The 23,778-nt window shown below is 45.2% G+C and overlaps 1 protein-coding gene across 1 annotated transcript in view; it reads right to left on the bottom strand.

Annotated features, from left to right (window-relative positions):
* Positions 1–23,778, bottom strand: part of FYB2 (FYN binding protein 2) — a 95,362-nt gene that overhangs the window by 5,789 nt on the left and 65,795 nt on the right. Inside the window, exons 10-21 of the mRNA XM_073593883.1 lie at positions 23,685–23,750; positions 21,097–21,196; positions 16,665–16,824; positions 15,228–15,354; positions 12,923–12,960; positions 11,344–11,404; positions 11,190–11,249; positions 6,812–6,837; positions 4,118–4,178; positions 2,102–2,191; positions 1,894–1,957; positions 304–466 (exon numbers count right to left, since the gene is read on the bottom strand). Coding sequence (XP_073449984.1) covers positions 304–466; positions 1,894–1,957; positions 2,102–2,191; positions 4,118–4,178; positions 6,812–6,837; positions 11,190–11,249; positions 11,344–11,404; positions 12,923–12,960; positions 15,228–15,354; positions 16,665–16,824; positions 21,097–21,196; positions 23,685–23,750 — 1,016 coding nt within the window. The remainder of the gene's footprint in view (positions 1–303; positions 467–1,893; positions 1,958–2,101; positions 2,192–4,117; positions 4,179–6,811; positions 6,838–11,189; positions 11,250–11,343; positions 11,405–12,922; positions 12,961–15,227; positions 15,355–16,664; positions 16,825–21,096; positions 21,197–23,684; positions 23,751–23,778) is intronic.

Raw genomic sequence — 23,778 nt, 5'->3', positions numbered from 1 at the left:
GTATGCTGTGCACATTGTGGCACAAGCTCCCGTGAGGACGAAGATTGGACTTTCACTTTAGGATGGTGATTCTCAATTCTCAATTATTTATTGAACCTTATTATGTTTTTTTTTTTTCTGTTTTTGTACTCTTTATTGTACTCTTTATTACATACAACCCTATGTGAACTTAGCTATTTTTAGCCAGTATGATGGTTTAAATTTTAGCATTATGGTCTTGCAGTGTTGGTGTCCTGGGTTGTATCCCCCAGCTGTTTTCCGCCCACCGTCCAGAAATAAAAAAGGTTTACAGACGAAACTCACATTTGCCCTCATAGTTGCGGCAGATGATCTGATCCTCGTTGGTGACATCGATGATTTCGATAGTCTCTCCTCGCTTTACTTGGAGCCCCAGTTTCTCTTTTGGGCTCAGAGGAGCCGAATCGGAGACGGTGGCGAGGTTTAAAACCTTGATCTCACCGACATACTAAATCATAGGAGAGAAAAAAAAAAAAGAAAAGAAAGCCAATGAAATAGAATAACATTCTATACATCACGTATCCCTACATCTACTGCAACAGCTGCAGTCACTAAGCACTAGTAAAGTTCAAATTCATTTTTATTTTTATTTTTTATGACTGCGCAAAGCAAGGTCCATAAAGACATGGATGAGCGAGTTTGGGGTGGAGGAACTTGACTGTCTACAGTCCCTTTCTGTGTCTCAAAGGGGAGATGTCAGAGGTCTGTTTAGACCCCTGATATCTCACCAAAGCCCACCAACAGAGCTGATGAAAAAAAAAAAATTGCAATAAATATTACAAAATGTAATTGTAAATAAAAAAAAATATCAAATATAAAATTAAAAAACAACTGACATCCCCCCCCTCATCGTCTACAGCCCCAACCCACTACCCCCAAAAAGCCACTAGAAAAAAAATGTGAAAAAAATGAAAAACAAATTAAAAGGATACAGAAAAATACATAAAAATAAAAAAAAACTATTGAGACCATCCACTGCCCTACTAACACCGTCCACTGCCCATAACCCCCTTCCCCCTCCTTCCCCAGAAGCACTGTGAATTTTTTTTTATAAAAATGATAAAAACAAAAAAAAACAAAACAAAAAAAAAAATTGTAAAAAATAGATAATAAAATAATAAAAACAAAAAACTGCTAACACCGTCCACTGCCCTACTGGCACTGTCCACTACATCCCCCCCAAATAATATTTTTTTTCACAAATACAAAAATATCATTGTAAAAGATATTAAAAAATAAAATAAAAAATCCAGACACTGTCCAGTGGCCCCTAAAAAGCATTTTGAACAAAAGAAAAAAAAAAAAAAATGAAACTATAAAAAAATGATTTAAAAGAATAAAAATAAAAAGAACTACCGACACTGTCCACTGTCCTACTGACACCATCCTGCACATACTCCCCACCTCCATACACGCCGCACTCCTCTCCTACACATAATACCCACCTCCATACACGCCGCACTCCTCTCCTACACATAATACCCACCTCCATACATGCCGCACTCCTCTCCTACACATAATACCCACCTCCATACTCCTCTCCTGCACATAATACCCACCTCCATACACGCTGCACTCCTCTCCTACACATAATACCCACCTCCATACACGCTGCACTCCTCTCCTACACATAATACCCACCTCCATATACGCTGCACTCCTCTCCTACACATAATACCCACCTCCATACTCCTCTCCTGCACATAATACCCACCTCCATACACTTCATACCCCCTTTAAGCCATGCCCAATATTTCACACAGTTTAAGCCACGCCCCCACAATTTGCCTTTTTTTTTTTTTATCAATGCCTAGGGCCCACTTTTTATCTTGCACATGGGCCCCTCATTTCATGACACACCCCTGGCACCCATACCTTGAATTTCTCCCGGAAAATCTTCTCTTCCTTGGCGATCTTCTTGGCGGACACGTCTCCTCTCCTAGAAGACAGAATGAAGACAGCAGTAAATACTAAATGCAGCACTTCCACATCATCAACACATCGCCTTCCAAAATCTGATGATGATGATGTAGTGTTGGCGTTTCACCATCATGTACAACGTAGTGATAGGTGAGAATTTTACCCTTCATTTTGCGAGCCATCAGTCTTTACTTTCTGCTCTTTGCCTTTCTGGAATAATGAGCGCCATGTTGAAGATTTCTCCTGATTCTCTCTGGAAAAGAAATGGTCAAAAAGAAGAGTTTCAACTACATCTTTTGAAGGAGCCTCGTGTAGCGGGAGAGAGAGAGAGGTCACAGTCTGGAAATGGAACAGTCAGGGCTGTATCAGAATTTGAATGGGTACAATGTGAATTGCAATAATGGGGCGAATTGCATTGCATCACTGGTTGCATTGCAGCATCGGCTCTTATTGCATTGCTGCATTGGGTTCTTAAAGCGGTTGTATACCCGCAAATTTAAAAAAATTTTTTTTTTACTCCTGTAAAGCAAAAGGCATACTGAGCTAGTATGCACCGCATACTAGCTCATTATGAAATACTTACCTTAGAACGAGGCGTCGGTATCTTACCTGGTCCACGCCGAAGGAGCTGTCATGTTGCCTCAGCATGTCTTCCGGGTATCGCGGTTCCAGCGCTGTGAGTGGCTGGAGCCGCGATGTCATCACTCCCGCGCATGCGCGTGGGAGATTTCTTACCCGGCAAGGTCCGGCAGTTGCCGGGCCTTCAGCCGAGAATCCCCTGTGCGCATGCGCCGCTGCAGTCAGCGGCTCATAGCGAGGGGAATATCTCCTAAACCGTACAGGTTTAGGAGATATTTTTTTTACCTACAGGTAAGCCTTATTATAGTTACAAAATTAAAGTTACAAAAAACACCATACAACCACTTTAATGTATTGCACTGCAGCCTTGGCTCACTTTCAATGCCTTGAATAAGTATTCATACCCCTTGACATTTTCCACATTTTGTCATGTTACAAAGCTTGAGATATTTTGCAAAGAAGAATGGGCAAAAATGTCCCTCTCTAGATGTGCAAAGCTGGTAGAGACATCCCCAAAAAGACTTGCAGCTGTAATTGCAGAGAAAGGCGGTTCTACAAAGTATTGACTCCGGGGGGTGCCATACAAATGTACCCCCCACACTTTTCACAGATTTATTTGTAAAGAATTTTGAAAACCATTTATCATTTTCCTTCCACTTCACAATTATGTGCCACTTTGTGTTGGTCTATCACATAAAATCCCCATAAAATACATTTACGTTTTTGGTTGTAGCACGATAAAAATGTGGAACATTTCAAGGGGTATGAATACTTTTTCAAGGCACCGTACATTGCAGCATTTGGGTCTTATTTTGAAATAGTTTTATTTGCTATCAGTTTAATCTACTTTATGAGAGTTGAAAAAAATCTCCTTTTTCAGAACTACATTGTTTAGTAGACAATGGGCCAATGGTGTGTGTCTCTTCTCGGAGAGTCTCCCCTAGAACATGACAGTCCAAAGCAAACCATCACTCAATGACTTGCTGTGACAACAATCAATCGATTGAGAGTACCCTACGGGGAGGGGGGGACTTGGAAAGACTTTGTGCAACAGGGCTGACCCTTATCTCTTCCTCCTGACAAGAGGAAAAGGGGTACACAGAGGAAAAGGGGGTACACAGAGCTACCGGAAGATTAATGGCACAGCAGGCCATGGCACTTTCAAGGACTATAGGAGATCATCAATGACTCCAGCACCGTCCATCTATAGCAGGGATCCTCAAACTACGGCCCTCCAGCTGTTGCGGAACTACACATCCCATGAGGCATTGTAAAACTCTGACATTCACAGACATGATTGGGCATGATGGGAATTGTAGTTCCTGAACACCTGGAGGGCCACAGTTTGAAGACCCCTGATCTAAAGCTACATGACAACAGGGTGGCTTCGGTTGGGTGGGGGTCCGGCGCAGCTGTGATTTTTTGTTCTCACATTCACTGTTACTGTGGGATTGTACATAGAATCCTTATTTCAGATACTTAATCAGTTATAGTAAATCCTTTGAGGTTTCTGCATACTAATTTTACTGAAAAGTTCAGCAAAAATCAAACTAGAGGTTAAATCTCAGAAAGGATTCTGACCCACCAGAGAATAACGTACCTTCCATTGTTTTCATTTACATCGATGGTGGAATATTCACCCCCTGCATCCATTGATGAATCTGATTAAAAAAAAAAAAAATTTGGATATTAGGAAGTATCGCAACAACGCTAAAAAATAAATAAATATCCGTGATAGTAAAAAAAAAAAAATATATATATCCTTGATAGTCATGTAACATCATGACTGGGCATTGGTACAATCATCATTTAGACTGATATTAATGTATGCGAAGTGCTTCAATAATAAGCGAAGGGACAATTTCTACATCAAGGCACTAGATGGCGCTACACAACCAGCTATAGCAGATGAAACAGTAAAACGGATCAGTTTCCAGAAAGCCGCTTTGCCGTTTATATCTGTAATTAATCATTTTTTTTTCAAAAAAAAAAAAAAAAAATTAATGGCATTTTTTCTTTTTACTAACGGCTCATTTACAGTTCCGTGGCATTGTAATGTGTGCAATACTACAATGCATGTCAATGCACAGAACATGCATTACCTCTTTGGGTGCTCTTCATTTGGAATGGCACCCTGACGCAAATCATCTGTAGTGCAAAATCCAGCAGGAGCTCCAGAGTATAAAAGAGAAGAGAGGAGCCTCTAAGTGTAGTAATATGGTTACATTTAATGAAGGTACAACATTTAGCAACTCACATGGTTGATTAAAAGAGGCTCATCTAAGTATGCAGGTATCCGGGGGTAAAGCTGTTCATATAGACCAGGGGTGTCCTAACTTTTTTTCAAAGAGGGCCAGATTTGATGAAGTGAACGTGCGTGAGGGCCGACCATTTTGCCTGACATTCTTTGAACCATTAAAATTATATGCAAATAACTAATACACTGCCCAACAAGAATTCTCTTGCCTTTGTGGCTGTGTGCGGTGAAGAGATGAGCTCAGGCGTGTTACTTGGATATACCGTATTTGTCGGCTTATAACACGCATCTTCTCTTTAGGAGGGAGGTTTCAGGAAAAAAAAAAAAAACGTAAATTTTAAATAAAGAACTGTGAAGCAAAATAGGGTCAGTGCCCATCAATGCAGCCTCACCGGGGCCATGAATGCGGCCTCACCGATGCCATGAACGCGGCCTCACCGGTGCCATGAACGCGGCCTCAACGGTGCCATGAACGCGGCCTCATCGGTGCCATGAACGCGGCCTCACCATTGCCATGAATGCAGCCTCACCATCGCCATGAATGCAGCCTCACAGGTGCCATGAATGCAGCCTCACAGGTGCCATGAATGCAGCCTCGCCATTGCCACGAATGCAGCCTCGCCATTGCCACGAATGCAGCCTCGTCATTGCCACGAATGCAGCCTCGCCATTGCCATGAATGCAGCCTCGCCATTGCCACGAATGCAGCCTCGTCATTGCCACGAATGCAGCCTCGCCATTGCCATGAATGCAGCCTCGCCATTGCCACGAATGCAGCCTCGCCATTGCCACGAATGCAGCCCCGCCATTGCCACGAATGCAGCCTCACCATTGCCAAGAATGCAGCCTCACCATTGCCAAGAATGCAGCCTCGCCATTGCCATGAATGCAGCCTCGCCATTGTCACGAATGCAGCCTCACCATTGCTATCAGTGCACCCTGATCCATGCCTATCTGCAGCCTTGAGGGTGACAGGAAGGGGGTGGGACAAGTGCCAACAGATTACATACAGGAGAAACTCCTGTTTGCTCAGCAGCCTCTTTAATACAAAGTCCCGCCTCCTATGATAGACAGAACAGTCGTCCAATGCCAGCTCAGGAGGTGGGACTTCCTATTACAGAGGCCGCTGAGTAAACAGGAGATTCTCCTGTATGTAGTAATCTGTTGGCCCTCGTCCCGCCCCCTCCGAGGAACGAAAAAAAATACAGCATATATCTTTTGTGGGCCCCCCCCCCAGCACTCGGGGATTCGTTGGGGGGGCCACAAAAAGATATATATATCCAAATTACCAGTGGGGCTGTATTAAACCGGACCACGGGCCGCAATTGGCCTGCGGCCAGACCTTGGACATGCCTGATATAGACCATCCCCCGCACCGCCGGCTCTCACTGCTGTCAGTCTGCAATCATGACCGGGAAGACTACCCTGCAGTAGAGCGATCTGAAAGCGAGGCTTGAACCGCTCGTGGAGCGCAGCATGGAAGGGAGAACGTCGATGGCGTTGAGGAGGATGGTCTATGTGGACAGCTTTACCCCAGGATGCCTGTATACTTAGATGTGCCTGTTCTAATCATCAACCATGTGAATTGCTAAATGTTGTACCTTCATTAAATGTAACCATATTACTACACTTGCGTGTCTATGCCGGGAAGTGGGTGCAAATACCTGTATTATCTGCACCCCCCTCCCCCCTGAAAGGTGCCAAATGTGACAGCGGAGGGGGGGGGAGGGGGGGTCCGAAAAGCGGAGGTTCCATTTTTGTGTGAACCTCCGCTTTAAAAAAAGTGTATGTACAGTATAAGCATTTTTTTTTTTGCACTGAAGGTTTCAACCTGCTGGGGAAATTTCTTTCACTTCCTGTCCTGGAGACACAACAGAAAGCAAGAGAACGTCGTTCTAAAATTAAGGAGATCTTTCTTGTGTGGTCACCGGAGGATTTCCTCCTCTACTCTTCTGGTGACAACATTGAACTTCCCGTCACTTTCTGTCCCATTGAATACATTTTAGACCACAGCCATAGGGAACGGTAATCACTTACTTGAATTCATAGATGGAGATGGAATCCTAGAAAACAGAAAACCACACATTACCCACAGAGAAGGTACGAGATTGAAAGACTGCAATTTTGGTTTTATGGAAGGCAAACCTGCCAGCACAGAAACATGAGAACTACCAATTCCCACTTGTCTTTGTACCAATTCCAGAGACTTTACTTCATTATGTGGCAACCGATTGAAGCATTGATAGAGCCCCGTATACTCTGTGCATGAAGTACACTGCAGTCTGATCCACAGCAGTTCCCAGGGCCGGATTTACATCTCAGGAGCCTATAGGCAGAGAATTCTGAAGCCCCCCCCCCTCCAAAAAAAAAAAAACCCACAGCACTAATCAATACTCTCACCCCTAAGCATAAATTCCTCCTGCAAGTTAAAATTCTCCCTAAACAAAAATATAAAAAATTCCTCATCCTCACAGTCCAAATCCCCATCCCAGCACATGTCTTTGCCCCGCCCCCCCCCCATCCCACCTTCCAGCTCAACAACCCCCCCCCCCCAATTCCTCACAAATATCCCCTCCTAGCACACATCCTCTTTCCTTCAAATCCCCACTCCTAGCATAAATCCCCCCCCCCAATCCCCACTCCTAGCATAAATCCCCCCCCCCCAATCCCCACTCCTAGCATAAACCCCCCCCCCAATCCCCACTCCTAGCATAAATCTCCCCCCCAATCCCCACTCCTAGCATAAATCCCCCCCCCAATCCCCACTCCTAGCATAAATCTCCCCCCCCGATCCCCACTCCTAGCATAAATCCCCCCCCCCAATCCCCACTCCTAGCATAAATCTCCCCCCCAATCCCCACTCCTAGCATAAATCCCCCCCCCCAATCCCCACTCCTAGCATAAATCTCCCCCCCCGATCCCCACTCCTAGCATAAATCCCCCCCCCAATCCCCACTCCTAGCATAAATCTCCCCCCCCCCCCATCCCCACTCCTAGCATAAATCTCCCCCCCCCGATCCCCACTCCTAGCATAAATCCCCCCCCCCCAATCCCCACTCCTAGCATAAACCCCCCCCCCCCAATCCCCACTCCTAGCATAAATCTCCCCCCCAATCCCCACTCCTAGCATAAATCCCCCCCCCCCAATCCCCACTCCTAGCATAAATCTCCCCCCCCGATCCCCACTCCTAGCATAAATCCCCCCCCCCCAATCCCCACTCCTAGCATAAATCTCCCCCCCAATCCCCACTCCTAGCATAAATCCCCCCCCCCAATCCCCACTCCTAGCATAAATCTCCCCCCCCGATCCCCACTCCTAGCATAAATCTCCCCCCCCGATCCCCACTCCTAGCATAAATCTCCCACCCCGATCCCCACTCCTAGCATAAATCTCTCCCCCCGATCCCCACTCCTAGCATAAATCTCCCCCCCCGATCCCCACTCCTAGCATAAATCTGTCCCTCCCAATCCCCACTCCTAGCATAAATCTGTCCCTCCCAATCCCCACTCCTAGCATAAATCTCCCCCCCCCCCGATCCCCACTCCTAGCATAAATCTCCCCCCCCCCGATCCCCACTCCTAGCATAAATCCCCCCCCCCCAATCCCCACTCCTAGCGTAAATCTCTCCCCCCAATCCCCACTCCTAGCATAAATCTCCCCCCCCAATCCCCACTCCTAGCATAAATCTCCCCCTCCGATCCCCACTCCTAGCATAAATCTCTCCCCCCAATCCCCACTCCTAGCATAAATCTCTCCCCCCAATCCCCACTCCTAGCATAAATCTCCCCCCCCGATCCCCACTCCTAGCATAAATCTCTCCCCCCAATCCCCACTCCTAGCATAAATCTGTCCCTCCCGATCCCCACTCCTAGCATAAATCTCCCCCCCAATCCCCACTTCTAGCATAAATCTGTCCCTCCCGATCCCCACTCCTAGCATAAATCTCCCCCCCCCCGATCCCCACTCCTAGCATAAATCTCCCCCCCCGATCCCCACTCCTAGCATAAATCCCCCCCCCAATCCCCACTCCTAGCATAAATCTCTCCCCCCAATCCCCACTCCTAGCATAAATCCCCCCCCCCGATCCCCACTCCTAGCATAAATCCCCCCCCAATCCCCACTCCTAGCATAAATCTCTCCCCCCAAACCCCACTCCTAGCATAAATCTCCCCCCCCGATCCCCACTCCTAGCATAAATCTCCCCCCCGATCCCCACTCCTAGCATAAATCCCCCCCCAATCCCCACTCCTAGCATAAACCCCCCCCCCCCAATCTCCACTCCTAGCATAAATCCACCCCCCCCTGATCCCCACTCCTAGCATATATTCTCTCCCCTCCAAGCATAACTCCCCCCCCAAATCCCCCCATAAAGCACAAATTCTCTCCCACAAATCTCTACTCCAAGTGTAAGTCCTCCCTCCAAATCCTCCCTTCTAGTGTAAGTTCTCATCCCAAATCCCCCCTCCCAGCAAAAATCCTCTTCCCTAGCTTAAATCCTCCCCACTCATGGTGTAAGCCCCCCCCCCCCCCCCCCAAATCCCCCCTCTTAGTACAAGTCCTCTCCCACAAATCCCCCCTCCCAGCACAAACCCCCTCAAATCCATCCCCTTAGCACAATCCCCCCCAAATTACCTTTCCCAGCCCAAAGTCCTGCCCCCCCAATTCTCTCCTCCTAGCACAAAACTTCCCCAATTCTGCACCCTAACACATACACCTCCTTCCCCCCACACAGAAGGCTCACACCTCCTCCCACACTTTTCGGGCATAGGTGAGCGCAGCCTATTGAATTAGGGTGTGCACCCCAAAGCTCAAACACACGTGACTTTTTCTGCAGCCTCAGCTGCACAGGAAAGTGAATGACTGGGATGTGCTCTGTGCCGAGCGGCTTCCTGTTCATTCACAAACTGAAGCATAGTTAACAGTTTACTATGTTTCAGTTATGAATGAACACAGTGAGTGAGTGTGTGTGTGTTCACTGTGTTCATTTAGAAAAGGAAGGCGTTGGTAAATGACATTTACTGGCCCCTTCCCCCACTCTCCATCCTGAAACATGCCTTGCAGCAGCTGGAGGGGGGGGGGGGAGAAGAAACTCAGCAGCACTGAGGGGCCAACACAGTCTATTGAAATGAATAGGCTGCACTACACACGCACACTCGGTCGCAACATTCTTAGTTTGCAAAAATGTGTGTTGAACTCTAACACAACCCTCAAACTTTCCACTCGCCTGCTCACATTTGGGGAGTGGAAATAAGCTGAGGGCGAGTGTGTGAAGCAGCATTAGCGGCAGGCGGGGTTGAACGGGAGCCGATTCTCCTTCCAGCCTCCGGTGTATAATATATACATATATATATATATATATACACACACACACCTCTATATATTATATACCAGCCCTCAAAATTTCCACTCACTTCCTCTCATTAGGCAAGTGTGGAGCCACATTGGAGGGGGGGGGGGGCTTGAGTTGGGTGGGGAGGGGAGACAACTGGTGGCCAGTAACTCTTAAGGCCTTTGCTAGTAGCTCAGGACTTGAAATTTTGAGGCCTGCTCTGATACTTGCAGGATTCTGGCTTCTTCTGCAAAGCTTTGCAAAATCTGCCCAGAATCTAAACCCAATTGAGTTGGAAACATTGTTGCCTATTCTGTTTTGGATATTTTATTATAGACACGTGCACTGAGAAAAAATTTGTTAGGTTTTCGTTTCATTCATTTTTTTGCTTTTTTCAGAAATTCGAAAATTCGGAATTCGGAAATTCAAAAATCCGAAAATCCGAAAAAAAGAAAGAAAAATCAGTAAAATTCGAAATAATAACCAACTAATAATAAGCAACTATTAAATTATAGGTATTGGAATTTCCTTTCAAAATTTGTCTGTTTGTGAACGTAACGAATACAAATTTATTAGAAGTTACGAATTATCTGAAATAATGAATGCCGCATCTAAACAAATGGAATGGAACAAATTAATAATAAATAATAATAATAAAAGTGTCTTGTTATTATTATTATTAGTGTTATTTATTATTATTAGATCGTTACGTTTCATTCGTTTAGCTACGGCATTCGTTATTTCAGATAAATTCGTATTCGTTACGTTCACCAACAGCCAAATTTGAAAGGAAATTCCAATATCTATCATTTAATATTTATTATTAGTTATTATTTCAGATTTTCGAGTATGTGAATTTTCATTCTTATTTTTGGATTTTCAAATTTCTGAAATTCCGAATTTCCGAAATTTCCTAAATTCGTAAATTCAAAAACTCAGAAATTTGAAAATTCTAAAGATTCGGAATTAACGAATTTGTCAAAATTCGTTAAAAAACTAAATTGGAACTTAACGAATTGTACATGTCTACTTAATTACCACTATACAAGTTCTCATCCAAATTCCCAATCAAATAATTTACTTACCACAGTTCTTTCCCTTTGTCCTTCTTGAAAAAATTCCCCAAACCTCTCTTTTTTCCAGAGCTAAAAATAAAAAAATAGTAATAAAAAAGAAAAATCAACATGATCATTCTGATAATAATTGAACAGGTTATGTCCAATATTTTTACATATTTACTTGCTTAGTGTTGAACTTCTGCTATCAACGTCGTCGTAGGTATCATCAGATTTAACAGAATCTAAGAGAAGATAGAGGGAGAGGTGAAATATATTAATATGGGGTGAAAAAAAAAAAGAAAAAGAACTAAACCAAAAGTTGACCGAAAGGATGAGGTGAAGAATGAATTGTTGGGTTTACCTACCGGAAAAATAATTTTTTTTGTTCATAGTTTATCATGGGTATCAGTGGGAGGAATAGTGTCCCATCATTGGTATCAGTGGGAGGAATAGTGTCCCATCATTGGTATCAGTGGGAGGAATAGTGCCCCATCATTGGTGTCAGTGGGAGGAATAGTGCCCCATCATTGGTGTCAGTGGGAGGAATAGTGTCCCATCATTGGTGTCAGTGGGAGGAATAGTGTCCCATCATTGGTGTCAGTGGGAGGAATAGTGTCCCATCATTGGTGTCAGTGGGAGGAATGGTGCCCCATCATTGGTGTCAGTGGGAGGAATGGTGCCCCATCATTGGTGTCAGTGGGAGGAATAGTGCCCCATCATTGGTGTCAGTGGGAGGAATGGTGCCCCATCATTGGTGTCAGTGGGAGGAATAGTGCCCCAGTATAGGTTTCAGTGGCAGAAACTATGCCCCACTCTTGCTGACAGTGGTGGGAATAATGCCCCACGGGCCAAAATTTCCAGTCTAAAAAGGTCCACGGAAAATGCAAAAAAAACAAAAACAAAAAAACAAACAAACAAAAAAAAAAAAAGGATGGATAAGTAGGTCATAATCAGTAAAGCCCAGTTAACACTGGCATTAAAAACCAGGCACTTGGGGTGCGTTTGTCACCCCCAAAATGCCTAGCAAAGCAGCCTATCCTAGATATTATGGAGAGTTGTTTACATTTAAAAAATATGTAGCGTATGCCTCACTTCATGTCACTGTACAGAAAAAATTAAGCTACCTGCTGAGTTTGGGAGGAGTTGAAGGCAGATCTTCACTCTTCAAAAACGGACTTGGCTCCTCAAAGTATTTAGCTGCTGAAGAAAAAAAAAAAAAAAAAGAAAAAAAAAAAAAAAAAAAAAAAACACACACCACACACTGTATAGCAGTGGTATAGCAGTGGTGGCTGGTGCTATACTTTTTTTTTTTTTTTTTTAGGGGGGGGGTGTTCGCACTCACCCCTCCACGGTCGTGGCGCCGCAGCTTCCATAAAGACATGGATGAGTGAGTTTTGGGTGGAGGAACTTGACTGGCCTGCACAGAGTCCTGACCTCAACCCGATGGAACACTTTTGGGTGAATTAGAGCGGAGACTGCGAGACAGGCCTTCTCATCCAACATTAGTGCCTGACCCCCACAAATGCTCTTCTGGAAGAATGGTCAAACATTCCCATAGACACACTCTTAAACCTTGTGGACGGCCTTCCCAGAAAAGATGAAGCTGTTATAGCTGCAAAGGGCGGGGCCAACTCAATATTGGACCTTACGGACTAAGATGCCATTAAAGGTCATGTGTGTGTAAAGGCAGGCGTCCCAATACTTTTGGCAATATAGTGTACATCCTGCAGGCAACGCACATTGGAAACTGTGCAACTTACTGCTATCGGAGGCGACGGAAAGGTCGGTTCCCACTCCACTAGAAGAGACAAACAAAATGGCAGATTATTAAACGCAATAGAAGCTTCATTGCCAGTATTGCAGAGATTGGCATTTAAAGGGACATTCTTCAAAAACAATCCATACCCATCAGCTACTTCATGGCACTGTAATCTATTTTTAATTAAATCGATTTTTTTTTTTGTGTTTCTCTGCTTCCTTATACTCCAGGAGCTCCTGAGCTTCTCCTTTCCCCTCCCCCACCACTCCTTTTCCCTCTAACTAACAGAGGCATGAGAGGGGAAGACAGAAATCACACTCAGTACTTTGGATTGAGGCTAGTACAATCTATAGAGGGATAGGCTCAGTTCATTTTTCATTACAGGAGGTTTACAACCAATTTAAAAGCTCAACTTTAATTTTGACCTTCGTTGCATATTTATATTGGTCCAAACCTGGGAAGCTGACAATCTACCGGGTCCTGAGCCAGGCAGCTTACCCTTTGCACACTGCAATCAATGTCTTCATAAAATAATACACATATACAGTGTGTGTGTGTGTGTATATATATATATATATATATATATATATATATATATATATATATATATATATATATATATATATATATATTAAATACACACATAATATATATATATATATATATATGAGGTGTTCTAAAAAGGGTGCCAAATGAGTGCCCCCTAACTGTGGTCAGTGTGTAGAAGAGAAGCCACTCGCCACAGAAACCAGAAGATCATGGCTCTTACTGTAGTAGAGCTCACTTCTACAATCATTGTTTGCTTCCCCAGAAGACCCTAAGGTATGAGAAATGCATACCTGTGTAGCCGACAGTGGACTACAGTTACCTTGTTCCGAAGACCACCCCTGTCACTTTCCATCTATTCCTGCGTCCCTCTAGGGCTGGGCTCCAGTAACTGACATCATATCTTTAAGCCAAGTAGGGAGGATTATGGGACTAGTAGTTTGAGCAGCAATTCTGATGTTGCAAAACTACCCTTGGACTACACATCCCAGAGGCTCCTCTGCAACACCAACAGACCTCTGGGAGGAACTATGGAAGGGCCAGCAGATCTGCTCCGCGCCCTCTTCTTCCTGGGCCTCACCGAGTGAACACCTCTCGGCTGCTAGACAAGAGGGCTGAGGCCTACCACGCGGCAATCCAGTGACTTCAGCCCGGCCTCAGAGGGCCCAAATCTGCCTTGCGAGACATCACCGCAGCACCACCTCAATCAGACGGATACAACGATCGCCCGTGTCCAGCAGCTGACCGGCTATCACCACGGCTCGCTCACCAGAAGGACATCTCATCCAGGATCACTGTTCGGGAGGTTCCTCACCAGCTCTACAGTTGGCGAGAGGGCAGTCGCCCATCGTTCACAATCCCTATCTGGTCATCTTGTTTGGACACTGTGTACAGACACCTTGCCCATGGAAACACTTTATTGCATTACATGAGACACTGTACATAGACATCCATATCCTGAACTACTCTAAGGAATATCACTAGCCAGTTTAAGCTGCTCTGCTTATCATCACATCCCTGTGCCATATCTTGGATAGAATTTAATGGAGCTCCAACTGCTGGTGAAGATTACTGCAGGCCTGCAACCCGGACATTGCTGTTGCTTGAAGGGCCCCTATCCTATTCCTATTCTATCTGGTCTCTCATTAAGGTGTAAAGGTTTAATAGGCCGGCCTGGATTCCCCTTTAGCTTGGTAACATATTCCATTAACTAGTGGAATCTTGACAAACACCTGTTTATTCTCTAGCTGGCATTTTTTCTGTACATTTGTATATATCTTGCATTTCTGTTATTGAACTGTAATTAAGCTGTTTCTTGGGGGGGTTCCTTACCCGAGTTTGGCCGTTATCCCGAACTCAGCTGATCCCTGAACCCTCCCCTTCTACACATATATCTTTACTTCAGTAAAACGCAAAGAGAATATCTATTTAACTTGTGTTGGAGCGTCATTTAAAAGGGGGCCTGCAAGAAGATGTCTGAACCCAGAGTGTCAGTTGGGTTGGAGCGTTCACAGGGTCAGGGCGGTGCAGATGAACAGGTAAATCAAAGCAGCCCTCAAGGGGGCAGTGCTATATTGTGCCATGCTGGACCAACGTAAGGAAACAATACAGCCCATACACAAAGTTCAGCTTTAACTATCTTCAGCAAACTGTATTATCTGCTGCACAAAAAAAAAGCCAATAGAAATTAAAATTTACTATTTGGAATATTAGATTCGTTTACTTTGCTAATATTTACTAATATTTTCTAAAATATTCACCTATCATAAGGCCGTTCTACATCAGCGTAGAGATCGGATATGGGAGATGTGGGGGTGGTTAGTAGCTGATTGCTAAATGTCAATATATCTTTGCTGATATCGACACAAGACACTGGGACAAGGCCATCTGTGGAAGGGGATGAAGACACCAAGGGTTAGAACATTAGCATTTTAAGGCTCATTACTCATTATATTGCCATTTACAATATATAAACCTAATGCAAGGTAAAAGTCACCAATAATATCTATAAAAGTTGTATGTAAAAGGTTCCATGGACACTGAAGTCCTACTTATATGGACAAAAGTATGTGAAGACCCCTACAAATGGAGTTTATGTGTTTCCAAGTGAAGGGTGCCGTTATTGTAACATTTTCAAAGTTATGTTGAGACCCCTCCAAATGATGGTGGAAAGGGGTCTTCAGTGAAGTGTACTTTTAATACTACATCATACAAAGACATTTTAGACAATTGTGCTCTTCCAGGCTTGTGGTAACAGTTTTGGTGAAGGCCATTTTCTCTTCCAGCATGACTGTGCCAGTCTACAAATCCAACTCCATAAAGACATGGTGTGAGGAGTCTGGTATGGAGGAACTCAGGTGGCCTGCACAGAGCCCGGACCTTAAACCTACTGAACACCTTAGGGATGAATTGGCACACAGATGGTGAGCCACGTCTTCTCATCCAAGATTAAAACCTCAAAGTTTCTCTCAAAGTTTCTCCATCTTTATGGTAACTGTTTGGTGAGTGCCTTTTTCTGTTTCACCGTGACTGTTCCCCAGTGTACAAAGTCAGATCCATAAAGACATGGTGTGACCAGTATGATGTGGAGGAACTCAAATGTCCGACACAGAGCCCTGACCTCAACCCCATTGAACATCTTTGGGATGAGTTGGCATGCAGATGGTGAGCTGGTGAATTTCAAAAATGTTTTCCTTGTTTTTAGAATTTTTTTCGATTTTTTTTCACTTTATTTAGCATTTCATTTTTTATGTATTTATATCTTTTTTTTTTTTTTAAACTGCCCTGTTGGGGGGGGGAGGGGGCTTTATATCTGGTGATATATCTGGAAGCGAAACAGACCCCTGATGTCTCACATTTTAGACGGAGAAAGGTGACTGAGGGCATAGATTCATCAGTCCCTTTCTCTGCAGCCTCAGCAGCACAGTTGAACGACTAGGAAGCGCTCTGAGGCTTTCTGTTCATTCACAAACTGAAGCATAGTAAACACAGTTTACTATGCTTCAGTGTTGAAAGTGCTAAAATTATGAGAAGTACTCCAGTCAGGAATTGAGGCAGGCTCTATCTGACTTGCTGCAGCTCACAGAGGTAACAATTTCAGTACAGGCTAGATAAATTTGGAGTTCGGCTTTGATCCAGTTAATATATACCGTTTCACACAACTAAAGAAAGAACATTTATTTTTTAGTTGGACTCACGGTTTCCTTGGCTGTCTTTCACCAGCCATTTCCCCACAGGGCAGTCAGTGATCCGAAGAACATCCACCACATCTCCTCTCTTCAACGGCAGCATGTACTTCTCAGGCTTAAAGTCCAAGACGATGGTGGAGGTGTACATGGTGTCTTCCAGCCCCGTAATCTGCATATACAAAAGTGTCTCAGTTAGCCACAGCAGTCCCAAAGACCATATCTAGTGCCCATTGACATCTATGCATTACAGTAATGTGCGTTAAAATGGGTCTGATGTGCATTATGGTGCGACGCATTGTGAACGCCACCCAAACGCATGGCAATAATGCAACCCATGCTAATGCACTTGCATTAAGGCAGCACCAATGAACCATGGAAATGTGAATGGCCACTCAGGATTTGCCCGTCAGCAGTGTGATAATGGGCCCTGATCCAAAAGCCTTCCTACTACCACCTGCCACTTCCATCGTTCGCCAAGATACTTCAAGTGGCTAAGGAGTTATTTCAGATCTCTATTGATGTATTGAGAGGGTAATTCAAAAGATTTTGGAGAAACTGTCCACATTTTGACATACCTCTCCAATTCCTTTTAGCATGGGTGGGGTCGTAATTGCGGCACCTCAAGTGAATGGCCACTCAGGATTTGCTCGTCGGCAGTGTGAATGGCCACACTTCCAACAGGCAAATCCTGAGTGCCCATTCACTTGAGGTGTCACATGGGTGGGGTACCCATGCTAAAAGGAATTGGAGAGGTATGTCAAAACGGGGACAGTTTCTCCAAAATCTTTTGAATTACCCTCTCAATACATCAATGAAGATCTGAAATAACTCCCTAGCCACTTGGAGTATCTTGGCGCACGATGGAAGCGGCAGGTGGTAGTGGGAAGGCTCCAGGTCAACTTTTGGATCAGGGCCCACAAGCTTCACCTCTGAATTTGCCCTTAGGATCTTTTACATTTAATCCATCCCAGAATAACCAACAGTAAGGCTCCGATCACACTTGGCGTTTCCATTTTGGAAACGTGACGCAAATGTGCATCACACTTGTGGTGCCATTAATTGTTAATGGCACTCCAAGTGCGGGTGGCAGACCTGCGATTTTTTTTCGCGCAGCAAATGCACGCCACAACGCGCAATGAAATAGGGTTTTGGAGTTTCTTCAGGGCGTTTGTCATGCATAGAGCAGCCCATTCAAGTGAAGGAGCCGGTGTTTTGCCGAGAAAGTTCCGCTCGGCGGATAAGGACCCCCCTCTACTGCGCAGGCGCTGCGCTTGCGCAGTAGGACCCGGCGGAAATAACCGAAGATGAATAGGGGAAAATCAGCTGTACACGGCGCCTGTAAGAGGGCCCCTCGCGGGCTCGCTTCGCTTGCCACGCTTCGGGCACGGCCTCGCTTCGCTCGGCTCTTTTTTATTCCCCCTCTAGGTTCACTTGGATGGTGGGGAAGGAACCTGGACCCAGGGCGCAGGCGCGGTGTACAGCTGATTGTAGATTTTGTGTTTCGGCTATCTCCGGCGGCTGATAGTAGTTCGTACTGCGCAGGCGCTGCGCCTGCGCAGTACAGGGGGGGAACTTATCCGCCGAGGGAACTTTCTCGGCAAGACACCGGCCTACATACGATGAGCGGAAACACTTGCAAATAGCGAATACGAGTTCCTGCTACGTTCGGGTGTGAACCATTAGATTTTATTACATTCTATCTAATCCTTAAACTGTGTTGCAGGAAGCTGAATATAATCAGATATTACTAGATAGACCAGACAAGATAGGGGATTTTCACATGTCAGGTTACAGTCACGGGAATTTGGATTGCATGACAAGGTTTTTTTGTTTTTTTTTGCTTCAAGTTTATAAAACAACAAACTCAATAGTTTCACTTTTCAAAAAATTCTAATGTTTTTCTGTGTACACATGGAGTGTTACAGGTGTAATTTTTAAGGGCAACGCCATATGGTGATCAGTCATAACATTATGACCACTGATAGGTAAAGTGAACAACGTTGATTATCTCGCTACAATGGCACCTGAAAGTGGGTGGGATAAGTAAGGATTTGAGCAACTTTGAAAAATGACCAAATTGTAATGGCTGGACGTCTGGGTCAGGGCAACTCCAAAACTGCAGCTCTTGTGGGATGTTCCCAGTTCTGCAGTGGTCAGGACAGATCAAAAGTGGTCCAAGGAAGGATAACTGGAGACAGGGTCATTGGCGGCAATGGCTCATTGATCTACGTGGGGAGCGAAGGCTCATTGATGTACGTGAGGAGCGAAGGCTCATTGATCTACGTGAGGAGCGAAGGCTCATTGATCTACGTGGGGAGCGAAGGCTCATTGATCTACATGGGGAGCGAAGGCTCATTGATCTACGTGGGGAGCGAAGGCTCATTGATCTACGTGGGGAGCGAAGGCTCATTGATCTACGTGGGGAGCGAAGGCTCATTGATCTACGTGGGGAGCGAAGGCTCATTGATCTACGTGGGGAGCGAAGGCTCATTGATCTACGTGGGGAGCGAAGGCTCATTGATCTACGTGGGGAGCGAAGGCTCATTGATCTACGCGGGGAGCGAAGGCTCATTGATGTACATGGGGAGCGAAGGCCCATGTAGTCTGATCCAATAGAAGACCTACTGGAGCTCAAATTGCTAGTGAACGCTGGCTCTGATAGAAAGGTGTCAGTACACACAGACCATCACAATTTGTTGTGTATGGGGCTGTGAAGCCACAGACCAGTCAGGGTGCCCATGCTGACCCGTGTCCACAGCCAAAAGCCCCTACAATGGGCATGAGCATCAGAACTGGACCACAGAGCAATGGAAGAAGGTGGCCTGGTCTGATAAATCGCATTTTCTTTTCATTATGTGGATGGCCAGGTGTGTGTACGCATGACTTACCTGGGGAAGAGATGGCACCAGGATGCTGTATGGGAAGAAGGCAAACCAGTGGAGGCAGTGTGATGCTTTGGGCAATGTTCTGCTGGGAAACCTTGGCTCCTGCCAATCATGTTAATGTTATTTGACCCTTACCAACTACCTAAAAATTGTGGCTGACCAAGTACACCCCTTCATGTAAACAGTATTCCCGGATGGCAATGGCCTTTTTCAGCAGGATAATGTGCCCTGCCACACTGCAAAAAGGGTTCAAGAACAGTTTGAGGAGCACAACGAGTTCAAGGTGTTGACTTGGCCTTCAAATTCTCCAGATCTCAATCCATAGAGCATCTGTGGGATGTGCTGGAGAAACAAGTCCAATCCATGCAGGCCCCACCTCCCAACATACAGGACCTAAAGGATCTGCTACTGACAGTTTGGTGCCAGATACAACATTATACCTTCAGAGGTCAGGGCTGTTTTGGTGACAAAATGGGGACCTACTCAATATTAGGTGGGTGGTATTAATATTATTGCTAATCGGTGTATGTTCAAGAAGTGAGGAGCCAGCATAGCTGGAAGCAACAAGTCTAGCTGATACTGGTCGACTCCAGTATCCCATCCTGCAAACCACTGCTTGGTCCTTATGACTTCCTGGTTCCTCCAGCTGGAATCAATCTCCCATTACAAGGTATCTACAGAGTGCATGTTAGTCAAGTGCCAAACCCATTGGAGGCAAGATAGTGTTTGGAACCCAAATTTTGTGGGGCAGCTCTCTCAACCAGGATAGCTTTGGCGCCCCCCCCCTATAGTAGTCAAGGGGAATATAAGGAGGATTTGAGTATCCCTGATCTAATGCAAGTCCAGTAAGACTTTACTGCATGTAGCAAAGTCAGTAGAAAGATCAAACAAGTTTTGGGGGCTTTAAACACCCCATTCATCAGACTTTCTTACCCTTTTCAAACACAAAAACAAACTTTATCTTTCTGATCTCAGGGAACCCAAAGATTACTATATCTACAACCCATGATACATTAGTGTGATGGTTAGTAGTAAGAATTCTCCTTACACTTGTGGCCATTGGGAGGCATGATTAAGGACCCCCTGGCAACCCCTAAAGGAGCCATGATTAGGTAAACCATAGCAAACTCTGGAGGAACCCATGATTAAGGAACCCTTAGCAACCTCTAGAGGAACCCCGATTAAGGAACCTCTGGAGAATCCCTGATTAAGGAACCCCTAGCAACCTCTGGAGGAACCCCAATTGAGGAACCCTCTTACATACTGGCCAAATGAATGAAGATGATCCTGAACAACAAAATGTAAAATAAAAGGATAAAAAGTGTACAGATTCAGGACCCCAAAAAGCCTTCACCTTTTTCTGGTCATTAAGGGCCCAATACCCACAAAGATAGAGTATATTTTATATATATATATATATATATATATATATATATATATATATATATATATATATATATATATATAGACACATATACATGCACACACACACATTTTATTTATTTCGTTGGTGTTCAGAGGATTTCTGCAGAAATAGGATTTTTAAAAAATATTACCTTATACTTTTTTCGAAATGCCTGTTCACTTTTGGACATTTTTCCTTCTGTGGAGTCGCACCGTGGAAGGGTACCCCTTTTTGCGTCCAGAGTCCCAGTGCTTTCAGAATTGGAAAGAAATTTTAAAAAATTAAAAAAGAAAAAAAAAAAAAAAGGTAAAAGGAAGGACAGCAATAGTGAAAAACTAAAGAGGTTCTCCGCCCATCAGAATCATAACCATAGCCAGAATGAGTTATGGGAAACAATTATTATTATTATTATTATAAAATACAGGATTTATATATTTTGCCAACAGTTTGCGCAGCGCTTTACAACATGAGGGCAGACAGTACAATTACAATACAATTCAATACAGGAGGAATCAGAGGGCCCGGCTCATTAGAGCTTACAATCTAGCAGGGAGGGTCAAGTGATACAAAAGGGAATAACTGTGGGGGATGGGCTGATGGAGAAAATTATGCAAAGTGTCAATCCACTCAAAACTGAATTTGTACATATCTGGCTGCTGTTGGCAGGTTAGGTGACAGATCCGTTCCTAGTGGTGATGCCCTCTTCCTTGGGAGTCTCACTCCTCCTGTTCCTGGCTGGAACGCCAGTGCATAGGTGCAAAAAAAAAAAAAAAATAAAATAATAATAATAATAAAAATAATTGGACAGGCCTTATTTTTTTTGGATGTGCACATGCATTTTTATGCACTGCAAATCACACAGGTGTGAACCAGGCCTAAGACCTGGCCATAGGTGGATCGAAATTCACCCAGTTCAACAGGTCGATCTAACATTAAACCTCTGTTGAAGAGGTGTGTGAAAACTGTCGCCGATTGGTGGCTGCAGCCATTGTTCATTGTGTTTTCACAGCAGAGTGGGGAGGATCCCTCCATCCACCTCGCTTAGATCCGTTCATTACGTTCAGCCCAACTAAATAAACTATGGGCAGCCGTGATTGTAAACCTTATTCCCCCCCCCCCCCTTTGCTTAAAGCAGACATGTTATACTCACCTGCTCTGTGTAATTGTTCTGCACAGAGCACCCCTGATCCTCCTCTTTGCCAGTGGCGGCCACTCATACAGGGCGCAGGGGCACCGACCCCCCCATCCATGCATCCAACCCCCTAATCCACATGCAGGGCGCCAGATGCATGGGTTACAATGCCCAATGGGGCAGCGCCGGCAAACCGCCGCTGCAGCGGTGCTTTGCGGTGCTTTGCGGGTGGTTTTAACTCTTTTTCGGCCGCTGGTGGGGGTTAAAACCACACTGCTAGCAGCGCAATAGCTAAAATGACGATAAAGCGCGGCCAAAAATTTACTGCCACGCCCACCCCAGTGTAAAAGGGCTCTTACCCTCTCTTCCATCACGACGGCTTTTCTTCCTTCCTGATTGACTGGGAGGAGGATCAGCGTTACAATAGTGAATATTCATCCACTATTGTGACACACCTGAGTGGGCTCCGTTCGCATTCTCTGCGCCCGAGCCCACCCTATTTTAAAGCCTATTAGAGCCTCTGGCTATAATCAGGTGCTTAAACGCCCCCATGATTGGAATCCATGGTCCGATGTCCTGCAAGGGGCCGGACCAGTGGCAGTGCGTCCATAAGGGCACACTGGCACTGCCCCCTCTCTCTTGCCACCCCTCTATCACCAATAGATAGATTCATGCATTGCATGAATCTATGGCTGCCGCTGCCACCCCCTATTCAGGCGCCCGGCCCCTTTTTGGGCACCGAGCGCTTGAATTACAGCGGCGGGGGGTGTTTTTGACGCACTTGATTAGAGCCATAGGCTCTAATAGGCGATCGCATGGCGCTCGCAGGTCACTCAGCTGTGTTAGAAAAGCGAATTAATATAATAATTAATATTCGCTTTCCTAACACTAAACCGTCTCTCCGCCAATCAGGCGCTCGGATCTGTTACCCGTCACCAGATTGGCTGAAACGACAGGCGCTGTGGTTGGACACCTATCAGGCGTCCAATCATAGCAGAGGACAGGAAGAGAGGACGGGAGAAGACATCGAGGAGCTGTCCCACCGAGACAGGGTAAGTGCAGACGGCGGGCACACTGGCAGCATGTGATATGGCACAGTGGCTGCAATTTATGGGCACAGTGCCTGCGTTTGATGGTACAGTGAGGCTGCAATTGATGTTTTTGTTTCAGAATTTTCCAGTTTGTTTGTGCCCCCCCCCAAAAAAAATTTTGAGCACCACCCGCCACTGGTCCAGGACGCATGGATTGGGGGGGGGGGGGTGCCCCGCGTGCCCGTACTATTGTAATCTCCAATTGGTCAATGTGATCGCATGGTACAGGGCTAATCACAGCAATCACTACATTTTCACCTCCTTCCTGCCGAAAAGAAGAATCCCACCAGACGGAGGGATTTAGGGCCCGTGTGCACAAACCGCGTTAATCTTGGAGTCTGGTGGGACACATCTCCTAAACAATTGCAACGTTTTTGTGTTTGTCTTGAGTGCCCCTTTAAATATTATCCCGGTCACCCTTCACCTACTAGAAGAATTCCCTTTTATTCATCCCACCTTCCCCAATCACCTACTCAGAATTACAAAGACAGCTGCGGTGATGGGTGATCCACTTACCTGTAATGGTCTTCAGGCACAGATGATCTAAAGCCGGGGTAGGTGCCATTCAGATTTCTGGATCCTCTAAAAAAAAAAAAAAAAAAAAAAAAAA

Source organism: Aquarana catesbeiana, linkage group LG07 (genome assembly GCF_042186555.1).
Source record: "Aquarana catesbeiana isolate 2022-GZ linkage group LG07, ASM4218655v1, whole genome shotgun sequence".
Taxonomy (NCBI): domain Eukaryota; kingdom Metazoa; phylum Chordata; class Amphibia; order Anura; family Ranidae; genus Aquarana; species Aquarana catesbeiana.
Note: the sequence above shows the minus strand (reverse complement) of the source record. Positions and strands in the feature narration are given on the sequence as shown.